Source organism: Tinamus guttatus, unplaced genomic scaffold (genome assembly GCF_059628265.1).
Source record: "Tinamus guttatus ecotype Peru unplaced genomic scaffold, ASM5962826v1 Tinamus_guttatus_pri_ptg000012l, whole genome shotgun sequence".
Lineage (NCBI taxonomy): Eukaryota > Metazoa > Chordata > Aves > Tinamiformes > Tinamidae > Tinamus > Tinamus guttatus.
The window spans coordinates 1,894,711-1,909,304 of record NW_028288546.1 but is presented as its reverse complement, the minus strand read 5'-3'; the positions used below and the strand labels follow the sequence as shown (position 1 = coordinate 1,909,304).

General features: G+C 39.5%; 2 protein-coding genes across 2 annotated transcripts in view; one reads left to right on the top strand and one right to left on the bottom strand.

Moving 5' to 3' along the window:
• NUDCD1 (NudC domain containing 1) overlaps positions 1–9,450 on the bottom strand; it is a 32,061-nt gene extending 22,611 nt beyond the window's left edge. The window contains exons 1-2 of the mRNA XM_088523084.1: positions 9,327–9,450; positions 3,092–3,246 (exon numbers count right to left, since the gene is read on the bottom strand). Of these exons, the coding sequence (XP_088379210.1) occupies positions 3,092–3,246; positions 9,327–9,447 (276 nt within the window). The 5' untranslated portion in view covers positions 9,448–9,450. The remainder of the gene's footprint in view (positions 1–3,091; positions 3,247–9,326) is intronic.
• A 550-nt stretch (positions 9,451–10,000) lies between these two features.
• ENY2 (ENY2 transcription and export complex 2 subunit) lies at positions 10,001–13,588 on the top strand. Its single transcript, XM_010225884.2, has 4 exons — positions 10,001–10,132; positions 10,789–10,859; positions 12,502–12,576; positions 13,476–13,588. The coding sequence occupies exons 1-4, from the start codon at positions 10,065–10,067 to the stop codon at positions 13,550–13,552; spliced, it is 291 nt and encodes a 96-aa protein (XP_010224186.1). The 5' UTR covers positions 10,001–10,064; the 3' UTR covers positions 13,553–13,588.
• Positions 13,589–14,594: the final 1,006 nt, after the last annotated feature.

Below are 14,594 nucleotides of genomic sequence, written 5' to 3'. Positions count from 1 at the left end.
TGTAGCAGAAGAGTGAAGTTTTCACATATGGCATTTTTAGCTGAATCAGGGTAACAATTTTCCCAACTTAGAATAAGCACCATTTGAATCCATCAACTTAGAAAAACTGCTCATGATAATCACTTCTTGTCTTTCTTTCTTTATGTTTGATTTTGAGCAAGTGGAAAGGTCTTATCTATAGTCTTTGCATTCACAGACTGCATCTTTTCTAGCACCTAAGTCATAGCATAAATTTGCTATTTAGAGATAGCCATAACAAACATCAGAATTCACAAAAACAACTTTTATAATATGCATTTGACTAATACACAGCCAAGCACATTTGTAATGAGAGATCTTGTTGATGTTTCTGAATACACATTCCTCCTTATACATACGTAAATGCTCCCTTTACAGAACAGCACTGATTTGTATATTAGGACACAAGATGGAGACAATTTATTTGTCTGATAGAATAAAAAACTGTGATGGGATGTTAACAAAGTGCCACCTTCTTAAAAATGTCCAAGAGGCCAGCTGTAACATGCAACAGCTACATGCAAGAATAATATATGCATACATGAAAATGCAAAATTATGCCTTTTGCAAAAGCCTTCCTATTTTATGCTGCAAGGACAAAACTTCCAGGCTTCAGTGCAGACTTTAGTTCTTCCTAATAAAGGAAAAATCACAAGACCACAGAATAGCCGGAGTTCAAAGACACCTACGGAGAACATCTATTCCACCCTACCGTTCAATGAGGGTCACCTACAGCCAGTTGCCCAGGACCACATCCAGCTGTGCTTTGAGTAGCTCTAACGCTAGAAACAGATGGACACTCCACGGTCTCTCTGGGCAACCTGATCAAAGTGCTCAGTCACCACCACAGGGCTCTCTCGTGTCCAGATCGATTTTCCTGGGTTACAGTTTGTGTCCCCTGCCTCTCATGCTCGCTAGACACCACGGAGAAGACTTTGGCTCTGTTCTCTCAACACTCTCCCGTCAGGTTCACACACATTGATATGTTCCTCCTCCAGGCCTTCTCCTCCCCAGGGTCCACAGTCCCACTTTTCTCAGCCCTCTCCTCATATGAGAGATGATCCAACCCCTTAATCCTGCTCAGGGCCCTTTGCCAAATTCCCTCCAGGCTCACTTGTATTGGGGAGAGCAGCATGGGATGCAGCATGAGAGGTGGTCTCAGCAGAGCCAGTCTTCTCAGGGAAGACTCAAATGCAGCCATTCAGGGCCCCTGCCCTTTTTGAGCCCTCTGTCACCAGTCCCATGCCCCATACAGCAGCAGGCTCACATTCCCCTAGCTTTCCTCTTGCTGCTTACATACTTGTAGGAGCCTTTCTTGCTGCCCTTCACATACCCTTGCGACTTTTAACTCCAGGTGGACTTTAGTCTTCCTAACCCCAAACCTGCATGATCTGTCAGCATGTCTATATTCTTCTTGGGCCATGGTCCCTCCTTCCACCTCTGATACACTTCCTTTTTATGTTTGACTTCACTCAGGAGCTTCTTGCTCATCCATGCAGGCCTCTTGCTGCCTTTGCTTATCTCCTGCTTAACGGGATGGACTCCTAGAATAACGTAATTGTGGCAAGCTACAGTCCAGAGGGCTTTTCCTGACAAGTTCCTTCCCTTAAAATGTTCCTGATGAGAATTCAAGCATTGCTGGAGACATGGGAAGAAGCCCTAGGAAGACTTTTCTAGCTCAGCAAGTGAATGTCAGTGGCCTAAACTGTACGTATTATGAAAAGACAAGACACTGTCCTGTGGCTCCAGTTCTTAGCTTTTCATACTCTGGAAACCTAGATCTCCAGATACCCTAGAACTACCATTTCAGGATTTCTCTTAGATTAGTCCTGACCTGCTCATATTCTGTCCAGAATCTTACCCAGAGCGAGCCACATACTCTCAAAAGTCACACATTTCTCAGTGTTTTCCTTTGTTCCACAGGATTGCAGTCAAATTCCTTGGTAGCATGACAATATATACTTATATTTCTAATCCCAAAAATTCAACTGACTTGTCATACAAAATTGTTTTATGTAAAACAGCAGGCCTAAATCATTTGCTGACAGAGTAAACCTTATTATGAGAAAGGAGTATCTACATTTTATTACCTTTCTCACCACAAAACATCAATCAAATAACTGTTATGAATGAAGAATCACTATTTAGAGTGGCTAACAACTGGATATAATTTTTTTTTTTGTATTTTCCTTACCTTCTAGAAAGATTAACATTTTAAAAAGCTACGCTTAATGACTCAAAAGAATTGACTCAATCAAAGTCACCATGAAAACAGAGAAATCCTAGCGTTTAGTGAGGAAGTATAATTAATATCCAACAGGACACAAACTGCAAGTGTCAGAGATACAATCTTACTCCAAATTATACAATCAAAGTTACAAAGACATGATAGCTGCAAAAGCACAAGTAACACAGCCCACTATCGTTTAATGACCAAGCCTTGCAACTGGATGCATCAGAGGAATAGTATCCAGACAGTTGTATCCTTTTTCATACAGAATAGGTTTGTAGTGGAAATTAGTGCATCGACTAATGAAAACACCCCAAAAGAAATGGAAAATATGATTATTTAAAAACATCGTATTTGGTCTAGTTTAGTTCCACTCTATTTCAACTGGTCCAAGGCCAGTAGCATCTTTTTGGCTCCATTGAGTGATGTGCAAATTCAGTTACTAGTCTATACAAGCATTCGGCAATAATTGTAATATCAACAGCTGATTTCTCCCCTTATATCTACAGTGACTAGATTTTCAAATTAACACACAGACATCAAATAATATAGAGGAGAAATACGTGGCAACCAGAAGCGTCTATTACTTCCTTCAGCTTGCCACCATATGTCCACCATCCTCAGAATGGAGTAAGACTTGATACCACACTATTAATGAAAAAAATGCCCAACACCCTCCACTTAAAATCTCTTCATCCTTCATGATGAACCACATCTTACTGGTTTTCCTATCTTTCTAGTAACACCTTTCTCAGTTTCTGCATCTGGATCCTTTCTGTCATTTTTTCTACCTTATCTATCTTTTTAATTTCAGTAATTTTTTAAAAGGCATCTTACTCTTACCAGAGTCACCGACACATTCATAACCCTTCCATATTGGTCAATGTAGTAGACATTATCCTGGTACCAGGAATCCAGGTGAAGATAATTAAACATGCCAAAGGCACGCATGTGGTCAAGGGTATATTGATCATCACGAAGTGCGACTTCTGCAACAGCTATGGGGTGAAAAAAGAAAGAGAGAGATGTTATTTTAACAGCTAGGAAATATATTTAAAATTAATTCTTCCATCCTTAGGCCACGAGCCTGATTTGTTTGAAGAAAATATTATATATGAAGTTTAAAATGTCAGTATAAACTTGGGAATAGCTCACATACATTCAAGGCACTGCAATCACTCAGTATGATCATGTAGAAACCATTACCACTTACAACAGCCTACACTATCTCTTTCCAACAGGCACTGAAGTTTCTCTAATTTGTCGACGACCGGCACAAGGCAAAAAAAAAAAAAAAAAAAAAACACAAACCCAAAATAACCACACCACCACCACATACAAGTAGCTATCATGCAAAATTCACCTAATCTATTTGTGAAGAGAAAAAAATCCCAGTAGGTACATGGCATTGTAGGGGGAAAAAAAAAAAATCTGCTCTCTGATAACTTGTATAAACAGTCTAAAGAAATATCCCCCCTAACTATAAGCATTTCAGTCTTCAATTCTGAACTAAGCAATCATCATTAAGCCTGGCCAAAAAAAAAACCAAACAAACAAACAAAAAAAAAACAGTGCAAAGCAGAATTAGTACTGGGCAAACTCTTCTCGGTGGTGGACAGTGACAGAACAAGGGGTAACAGGTAAAAGTTGAAACACAAGAAGTTTCATCTCCACATGAGGAAGAACTTCTTTCCTGTGAGGGTGACAGAGCCCTGGAACAGGCTGCCCAGAGAGGAGTCTCCTTCTCTGGAGATCTTCCAAACCTGCCTGGATGCCACCCTGTGCCACGTGCTCTGGATGCCCCTGCTGGAGCAGGGGGGTTGGACTAGATGATCTCTAGAGGTCCCTTCCAACCTCAACCATTCTGTGATTCTGTGGTTACTGAAGAAATATGTCCCCAGCACCCTCACTAAGGTTGAAGAAATCTTGAGAAATGTCGAAGATGCCCTCAAAAATTTTGGCCTATGCTTTCTCTAACTATAACAAGGCTATAAAGAAGAGCTGTTCACTTAATATTGGTACCTTCTTCAGTAATGGATGAGTACTAGTTAAAATCATCCCTTGAGCTTTTCCCAACTAGAAAACTTCCCTTCAGTTGGCCATAATCACAGCTAACGTTATCTCTGTATGATTGTTTTCCTTTAAAAGGTGGTTTTGAAAGGTAACTTCCCTGAAAGGAACTACCAGCTAAACCTGTCTCCTCCCTCCTCATCCTCATCCATATGGTGATCTAGCAGCTATAGCCTCAGCATCTCAACAAATTTCTTTCTATTCTTTTTTTGCTCCGAAACACAGCAAAACTATTTCCAGCATTTCCCTCTGCTCCATCTACTCCCATGATATCAATAATTCACAACTCAAGCAGTTCTCATCTCAGATTTTAAGGAGATTATGAAGAAAAGTGTAAGAAATCTGTTTAAAAAAGGGTATTTCATTCTACTCTCAGTAGAACACTGATGACTACAAAATATAATTCATTTTCCAGTGCAAATATAATAATACAAAATATAATTAATTTTCCAGGCGGATGGTGACTGTGTGATTGCTGATGTTATGATACCCAGCCGGCTCAAAATCGACCCCATTAGAGGTAGCACCTATTAACTTAAGAGTGGCTACAGGAAGCTAAGCAAGATAATACTGCCTCGTTAATAAAAAATCCAGCCATATTATACTGCTGTTTTACACAGGCCTTGTAGAAGCAATTAGTCTCCCAATCATTGTTGACATTTGCAAACCAACAGCATTCCTTCCACTCAGCTCAAATCATTATTCATATTCACCACATAAGAGTTTTCAGCTTCTCTGCAATTAATAAATCACTGTTCCTCAAGCCATGGCACTTCAAAAAAGTTAGAATATGGAAGAACAAGGTCTAAGAATAAAACATACCTATCATAACCAGAAAGATGGTACCCATTCAATTTTTTAACTTAATTAGAATATTTCACAGTGAGTTACACATATGAAGCACATAAAGCACTTTCAGCATAAAAAGGCTAAAATTGTCTTATTTCACAGTTTCTTCTCCCACCCTCCTCAGCCATTTTGCCACTGGCAGATATTTAACTAATATATATAAAAATATCAAAAATAGTCTAAACTAGAGGCTTCCTAAAGCAGAATACATAACTTTTCAAGAAAATTTTGGGAATAATATACTATTGATGAGCTGATTATAGGGTGATAAACTTCACAAAAGCTGAAAAAAATACATTTTGTCTTGTCTTTTTCAGCTTGTAGCCCTGACAAGCCCCAAATAATAACAACTCGGCCACCACAAAAAAATCAAAACCCTGAAAATACCTTCCACAGTTCTTCACAAAGAGAAGTCAAGAAACTATACAATTTGTAGGTGATTTTAATCAGAAATCAAGCAAATGTCTACTGTACCCTCATGTAATGTTTGCAAATGTAATCAATCAATTGCAGGCATCTTATACCATAATGCACCCTGTGGGTCAGGCTAAAACTAGCCACTGGAGAAAATGTTCCATCCTTGATTAACTGAAACTAATTCTATGATTAAGTGAAATATGTACGTAAATGCAGTCTATCATATATGATGTGCTCAGTTTATAGGAAATTCTATATTAAGAGAGTATAGAATGAGTTGAGACACTCAACTAAGAATTTAAAAAAGCATAAATAGAAAAGAATATACAAAAAGAAAGGAAAAGAGAAATATTAAAGAGAAATATTTAAACCATATTATCACCATGACCGTATATACCTACATATGTATATAAAAATATGTGTGCATGAATTATATATACATATACACACATATACATTTTTTTTTAAAAAAAGTGATTGGATAAAGGACAGAGGCTAATTTACTACCTCCAATTCATTGGGTTCAAATAGCTATTCAGAAGAATGAAATTCTTTCCCTTTAAAGTTTCTGATAAAAAAAAAAAAAAACTGAATAAGCCAAACTCAAGAACATTAGCCTGCCACATCAACAAAGACAACAAATACAATAATGTATAATTTAAAATACTATTAAATTGTTAAAGGTAAACAAAAAAAATCCACTCCAACTTTACTTAAAACCAAAAAATCATTAAAAAATAAATACATGACAATAGACAGAAGCAGTAAGATATCCCTAACCTAATCGTATTTTTTTCTATTTATTACTCCGTAGTGCAAGAAAACCCACCCTCTTATGAATAGACAATAGGAGCATGGGAGTTAATCTCTCATCTGTCATCAAATACTATAAAACTTAAAAATAAAGACTTAAAAATACTAGAAAATATGCAATTATATCAATGTGTTTTTTTGGGGCATTTAATGCCTGTATGTTATACTTTGTCTTGCAGTGCCACCCAGTGGAAGGGATTTAGTATTTCATATACACTTATCTACTGCCAGAAGAGTTGACATTAATTCATTTTACAGTGTCAGTTGTCAACATGCAGAGACTCCTTCAATCTGGCATAAGTTATTCTTCTTACAATATTAAGGGCCTTATTGTTGGTGATGACTTAAAAAATAAGAAGCTTATTTATGCTAATTCGGTAAAGATGTTAATACTTTAATTTTACTCTTTGGTTTTCACCTGACATAGTTTACTGAAAACAAGCATCAGCTAGTAGATACCACAGAATGAAGCAGGCTTGCTGGATCAAGTTACCTACACAGATGTGAAATGTAAACAGGATCTACCACACACACTAGATTAAAGACAAACTGAGCAACATCCAAAAAGTAGCTTGTGAAACACAGTACCAGTACAGTAAAAACACAACTTATAATCTTTTACCACCTGCAAGAACCATTTTAACTGACAACAGCTACAAGAAAAGTTACCCCTTCTTTTTTTTTTTTCTCCTCTTTATCAATAAATTAAAATGTGAGATCATGTGCCAGAGATCTAAATACAGATTTACAATCTATGGCTGTAAACATCCAACATAATGATTTCCCTAGCGTTTCACAAGCATTATTTTAAGAAATTTTCCTGTATGCCTTCTTCGGTTTTATAGGCTATTGCAAAAAGAATTTTTTATTAAAGTTTGAAACAGATCAGTGTTTTGGAATCCAAAAGACATTTTTCTTTATTTTCTAGGGCATTACTAATTGGCAACACTTTCATTGAATTTCTAGAGGAATCTTATGCATCTTATGTTCTAAGCAGAACTGATTGAAACTAGGACTATCATTAATATTAACATTTTTTCCCCAAAGAACGTAAACAAAAATATATAATATGATCAAAGGAACCTCTCACTACATGCCTGTTGCAAAGGATTTTTGAGTGAACATCTGGTTCACTTCTCGGATGTTATTAGTTCTAAAAGCTATAGGTGCATCGTGGCATTTCGACAAGGGTTCTGTCAAACAAACAACATGAAGAGGGAAGGAGTCCAGAACTAAATGTATAATAGTGCAGACTCTTCACTGCCTAAATAAATAAATAAATACTAACATAAAAGATGAGAAAAGACAGAAGACACAGTTTAGATGGTCCAGGGCAGAATGGGTAATGAGAAAGAAAGAAATTAAGGAAGGACATGCTAATCACAGGAGCTGAAACAGATCATATAATACAAGGATTCATCATTCTTCATCACTGCCACACATCTAAGAAATCCACTAGAAATGTCCAGCTCCTACTGCAGGTCCAAAGAGAAATTAAATACAATTTTAAAAAGAGATTTCAGTTTCTTTCTATGTCTAACCACATCAAATTCATGGAAACCACAGTTTAAACAGCTAAAGGCAGAGATGAACACTAAGTTTTATACAACGGTAAGAATCCAGTTTACCGGGGTCGCAAGAATATGACAATACAAGTTGTCCTGCAACATCAAATACTACTGTCCATCTACTCAAATACCAGAAGTTTTATTCCACAACAATTGGAATTGGCAGAACTCCAGATATCAGGTTATTTCAGACAAATGCACTCAAAGCAGATTCCTTGGGGGAAGGGGGGGGGAATCAAAAAAAAAAATCAACAATTATTTAGCATTAATCTTCCATCTTATTAACATTTTTTTTGAGAATGTGTGAGCAAAATCACAGATTATTTGCTCTGATACCTTATCCTTCGACCTTCTCTTCAGCTATTACATATTATTCACTACTACTTTAAGGAAGCAAAATCAAGACCTACACCCAAAGCAAAATCTTAATTTAATAAGCCCCAAGTAGTGAATCCTTGGGCACATTTCTGAAGCTTTAAATCTGATCATAAATGTGCTGAAAACTTGTCCTTCTCTATAGTATTCTTTTTTCCAATGCCATAATTTGAAAAAGCCTAAGCCTACCAGCCACAGTTTCTAGGGTTCAATACATTTTCCCAGCCAAAATATAAGCAAAGATATAGAATGGCAGCTTAAATCTAACTTTAATGTAAACCACAGTTCACATCCAAGTCCCACCTTACTGCCCGCAACTCACCAGAGCAAACAAACTTTTCTGTCCTTCTATTAAGATAACATACTCAACGCTAACATTAAAAATGCCTAAAAGATTATTCAAAAGAATAGTTTGTAACTCTGTAAATATTTACGGCAGGCAAAGGCCAGCCCACAGAAGCTGTCCCACAGGAGAGTTACAGCTTTAAAAGTGAGCTTTACAGTTCACTTTACAGCACACAAAAATTTAACGAGTCAGCAGAACGAGGATGCTGAGAAATTTCAGCTGTGTAAATACCACTTTGTATTAATGCTCCTCTTGAAGAGCCGAGAAGCTTGACCTGGAAGGCTGGTAGCCAGCAAGAAAAGCAGAGCATGGAATGAGCAGCAGTCAGAAGCATTACCTCTGAACCAAAATCATAACAAAAAAAGAAAAAATGGCAAATTTGCTAGAGTTTATAGGACAGATTAGCTTCACGTGTGTTTTGCTAATTCGCCCTGCTCACTTCAAGCCTCTTCCAAAGACCCTCTCCCCCAGGGGACTCAGCTGGCCCCCGGGCTCTCCCTCTCGCGCACGAGCCAACACGGGATCCCTCACGCCGGTCTCCTCCCCCACCCGGAAACTGATCCCGTTTCGGCGGGACAGGCCCCGGGCAACCGCGATGTTTCTCCCGCGGCCCCATCCCCGGCCCTGGGCCGCCGCTCACCCGCGTCGAGCGCCAGCTGGTAGCAGGCGAGCGGCTCCAGGGATAGCTTGTAGCCCTCGAACCTGGCGTCCAGGAGGAGGCGCTTCGCCCTCAGCGAGCAGTGCGCGGCGCCGCCCGCCATCGCGGCAGCCCCGGGGCCCTGGCGGGACACGGCGGCTCCCTCAGCGCCGCGCGTGGGCAGCGGCCGCAGGGCACCATGGGAGCGCCGCGGGGCGTGCCGGGAGCTGTAGTTCAGGCACGGGCAGACACTAGCGGGGCCCAGGCGCGCGGCATGCCGGGAGCTGTAGTGCAGGCGCAGTAGCTGCCCAGTCCCTGCGGGGCATGCTGGGAGTTGTAGTTGCGGCGCTGCATCCACTTGCAGCGCCGCGGCGGAGGGGGAGGCGCTGATGGGGCGGGGGTGGCGGCGGAGGGGGAGGCGCTGATGGGGCGGGGGTGGCGGCGGAGGGGGAGGCGCTGATGGGGCGGGGGTGGCGGCGGAGGGGGAGGCGCTGATGGGGCGGGGGTGGCGGCGGCTTCCGCTGGCGGCGAGAGGGCGGCGGCGGCGTGAGTGCGGCGGCCCGAGCTGCAGCCATCGCCGCCGGCCCCGCTCGTCGCGCGGCCGAGGGCCTCAGGGAGCCGGGCCTTCGGGGGGGGGGGGGGGGACGGGCCATTATCTCTTTTCAGTTCCGAGTGTTGCCGACGTTGTTGTTGAAACTTGCTCCTGCTTCCTATAGATCCGTGGAAACCTAGGCTTGCAAAATGAATAAAGATGCCCAGATGAGAGCGACCATTAACCAGAAGCTGATAGAAACTGGAGAGCGAGAGCGGTGAGTGGGTGCCCCGCGCGCTGCCGCGCGGAGCGGCGCCGGGGAGGCAGGCCCAGCCCCGCGCGCGTGCCCGCCCCGCCGGGTTGTGTGTCTGCCCCGACACGCTGCTCGCTGCTGCTCTGGAATGTGTGCTCTCCTGTTTGCCGTCTGAAGGGACATAAAATGTAACGAGGCAGGCGGATCTACAGCTAAAGATGTGTGCAGCACCGAGCCCTTCTTCGGTGGGGGCAGCTTTATTTTGAAGACCTAATTTCAACTGAGATATTCTAGCCGTGGAAGCTGGTACACCCATGTGTTTGACACCAGGCATGACCTGGGGAGTTGAAGTGGTTATATCCTTCCATCTCACCCTTTTTTTTTTTTTTCCCCTTCTGTGGCTGTAACACAAAAACTGCTTGAAAAAGTACTGTGGGTCAGCACCAGAGCTAAGACGTCCTTCTGGTCCAGCATGGTAAAATTAACCAAAATGTTTAGGGTCCGTTTGGGATAGGACTCACCTGCTGTTCAGCCATTTCAGCTGCTGTTCTTGTCAGTCATCCGCGAGCTGTAGTTGTAGGCTTAATTCTGTACTGGTGCATATTTTAGTTAAGAATGTTTGTGTCTGCAGACAAGAACCACCCCTTCCCCCCCACATTTTTTTCTTTTTCTTTCAACAGCCTTAAAGAGTTGCTGAGAGCCAAGTTAATTGAATGTGGCTGGAAGGATCAGTTGAAGGCACATTGCAAAGGTAATGGTAGCCCACTAACGTCCTTTGTAATCAACTAAGTTTCTAGCCAAATGTCACAGATGAAAGCCTCAGCTTAAGGGTCAATGTTAACAAGACTTAGGCAAGAAATTGAGAGAAAACGCTGTGGTAAGCAACTTACAAACATAGAACTGCATCATTTGCACTTGGGAGTGAGAAAGAAAAATGCCTTTGTATTCCTCCTTTTGAATAGATTTCATGAAAATAAGATAATTTTCTAGATGGGAAAAAACAACCTGTGGTCTTTTATGTTGAACTAACTGTTTGCCATTACTGCAATGGATAGATCTGTAAATGGCATGAAACTGTTATTTTATTGACAGCACCTTCCTTAAAGCAAACAACAAATCTTTCAGTTTTTGTCTTTATTTTGATCAGATCTGTGGTGCCTGATATCTTAACATTCAAATAATATTTTATAGTTAATTGGTAAAGTTTTAATTAATAAAGTATTTCATTTTGTAGACCTAAGAGTGTTAAGTCATTATCACAGAAGGATATGCAAAGAAGGTGAATTGATTAATTCTTGCGGTTGTCTGCTTGATGGGATTTTGGATAGTCAAACATGTAGGGATTATGCGTTGTATGGATAGCGAAATAAATGTCTGGCTTTACTACAGTTTTGAATCAGTTATGCTAAAACTATTTGAAATTGCACCATCTAAACTGGTATGTTGAATTGCAACTGCTGAGAAAGTAAATATCAAATTAGTTGTTCCTGTTCAGGGTGTGATAACCTGCAACAGAAGGGACAGTTATTTCCTTTGGTACTTCCACTTAGGTTATCCTGTAATTGTGGATTAGAACCAGGAAAAGCCAGTGTTCAAACACCACATGTGATGGCAGTTGGTAAAACAGATTCTGGTGTCTTAGGGGCTAGGATTCTTCGGATCTTTTGCCTATTGATATATGCATAGTGTAGTTAAAACATTCTCACTTAGAGAACGTGTTTTAGAACTATGGTGTTGAATTCAAGATTCTTTTCAATGTTGACATCTACATTATCAGTAGTCTTCAAGTTTTATAAGTAGAGAATTTCTTTAAAGAAACCAAATGTATTATCACATAATCACCCAGTGTTTGTCATAACTTTTATGCTTTGTGATAGGATTTTTAACTGTCTGAATTTTTTCTTTTTTTCTTTGCTGAAATATGGATAGAGATTAACTAATTTAAACCAATTAGGAAGATAGGACACTGCAAAGAGTTGTAAATACTTTTCTGTATTTTAAATTGAAATCTTTTATACACAACATTAGGAAAAACAAATGCAATTGGATCAATTTATTTGGAGATGTGAGCAGACCAACTTGCAAACTAATACAGCACTTTTAGTAATACATGAGTAATATTCAGATAAACTTTATAACATTAGATTTTTAAAATCTGAGCTAGTTGAGATGCATCAGTATGGAAAGGATCACATTCTTAGACGTGTAGTATGAATTACAGACTAAATCTGTTGTAATATAAAGTAGATACTGGGTTAACGAGGTAACTTTAGATTACAGACTAGTCTCCCCTGACCTGTCCCTGCAGGCTTCGTATCTTAATCATTGGCACTGGTTTTGTCTTATACTGAATGTATTAAAAGTCATCAAATGTCTGTCTTGGTATTCTTTAGATGTGATTAAAGAAAAAGGATTAGAGCATGTTACTGTGGATGATTTGGTGGCAGAAATCACCCCCAAAGGCAGAGGTAAGGAAACACAATGGAAAAGTGACTGTGTGCATTAGCAAGTAAGCACAACCTACCTATGTTTCAAGGCTTGTTTCAAAGCAGCACTGTGAAATAGCTTATGTTTATGTGAAACATAAAGTGTTAGTAGCTTGGCATTAACCGGAAACAAAATATTTATATTTGCATGGTGTAACAGCTGTTCTGTTTGTACTGACCTTGTGTCACATGAGCCCATCTTATTTATAAATAACTTCATAGAGCCAGGAAATTCTCTGCCACTGAAGTGGCGTTGCTCTATGTATGTAGTGGAGAGTGTGTGTCGTGGTTTGGGTTTTTTGTTTGTTTTTGTTTTTTTCCAACTGTTTCTTAGGCAAAATCCTGAACTACATAATAGGTAGTAGGAAAAGCAAAGAACAGAACATGCACACACACGGAATTCTTTATATACACGGTTCTACTTAGACTGTTAAAGAAGTTTTGCTCCTGGTGGGAGAAACATTGTTAACTCTTAAAAAGAGACCTTGGAAATAACTCGCTGAAGATTCTTACTCTGAGGTCATGGCCGGGAAGTTTTTGCTTTTAAATTTGTAAAGAAAAAGATACCCATGATAATCAAACTATTTTCTAATGATTTGTTTCCTGCTAAATAAGCATGTTTCCTAAGTGCTTAAGTTTCTTGTTTATAGCCAAATAAAAGCTTGCCTTTATTCAGAACTTCTTATTTAAGAGGTTAACTTTAAATTAATTTGATTCTATTGCTATGTGCTTATATTAAAAAAAAAATCAAGTAGCTTTGGTTACCTCGGGTATTAGCAGAATTGCAAGAACAATTTTAAATTTAAGTAGCTGTTGCAAAAAGTTGATTTTGACTGTCTTTGCTATTTCATTTTTACTTTCTTTCTTTTTTGTTTTTTCAGCCTTGGTACCAGACAGCGTAAAGAAAGAACTCTTACAAAGAATAAGAACCTTCCTTGCCCAGCATGCCAGTCTTTAACTTCGACATTGTCTTGGATACATTTTTGGTTTTTTTTCTGTATTGCGTCAGTCATGGCAGAATTGCAGGATTGGAATGCACTTCCCATACTGAATGGTTGAAGGTTTCTTTTTGGTGTTTGCTTGTTTGTTTTATGATGAATTGAAATTCCATTGCACTGCATCAGACTCCTCTTCCCTGTTGCTTCATGAGCGCGGTGTAATATAACACCTGTGGGTTTTTTTTTTTCAGTTTTCAATAAACCATGATTTTTGTATAATTTTTCTTAACCCGTCTGATGTGTGCTTATTTAGGTTTTCCAAAGACTTCAATAAATCTATGTGTTAAATAGAAATGCAGGGGAGGGTGGAAGACTGGAAGATGGGATGGGATGTGCCACTGGGCATATCCCATTTAATCTCGCAAACGGCAAGACAACAGCATGGGGAATTTAAAGACTACGTCTGGTATTTCTGTCAGTATTTTATTGCTGGAAAGTAAGTAGTTTAATTTCTCAGATTTGCCTTTTAAAAAAAATTATTTAGTAAGTCATAGGAGAGTGGTTTCATTAAACAAATAAATGCAGTCCATCCTTCATTAGTAATACTCTCTCCTCCTTGTCCTCTTGAGTTAAAGGGAATCACTGTTTTGATCCGTAACAGCTATTTTTTGGCTTTTCCCATATTACCAAAACTTTATAGGACACATGGGCCCTTTTTAAAATAAATGCTATTCCATAACATGGCAGCATCGGTTTTAGATTCATAAATTTGAAATTCTCATGGCTGAAGATGTAAAATCAGCTGAGTCTATAAATAGCTGCAAGAATAAGTTTGAGTCAATTCATTTTTCACAGTAGCTGAATCACACAATAGTATCTAATGACTCCTTCAGCTTCTGCATCTCTTTCGCTTAGTAATGTGAGACTCTTAAAACTTAACAAAAACATCCTTCCTCCAACCTCCTTTGTTTTTATCCCTTATTCATCAAGTGTATAATGGTCTTCATTAGAAAAAAATGCTAAAAATGGCACTTTTAGATAAAGTAGAGCAATTTATTCTTC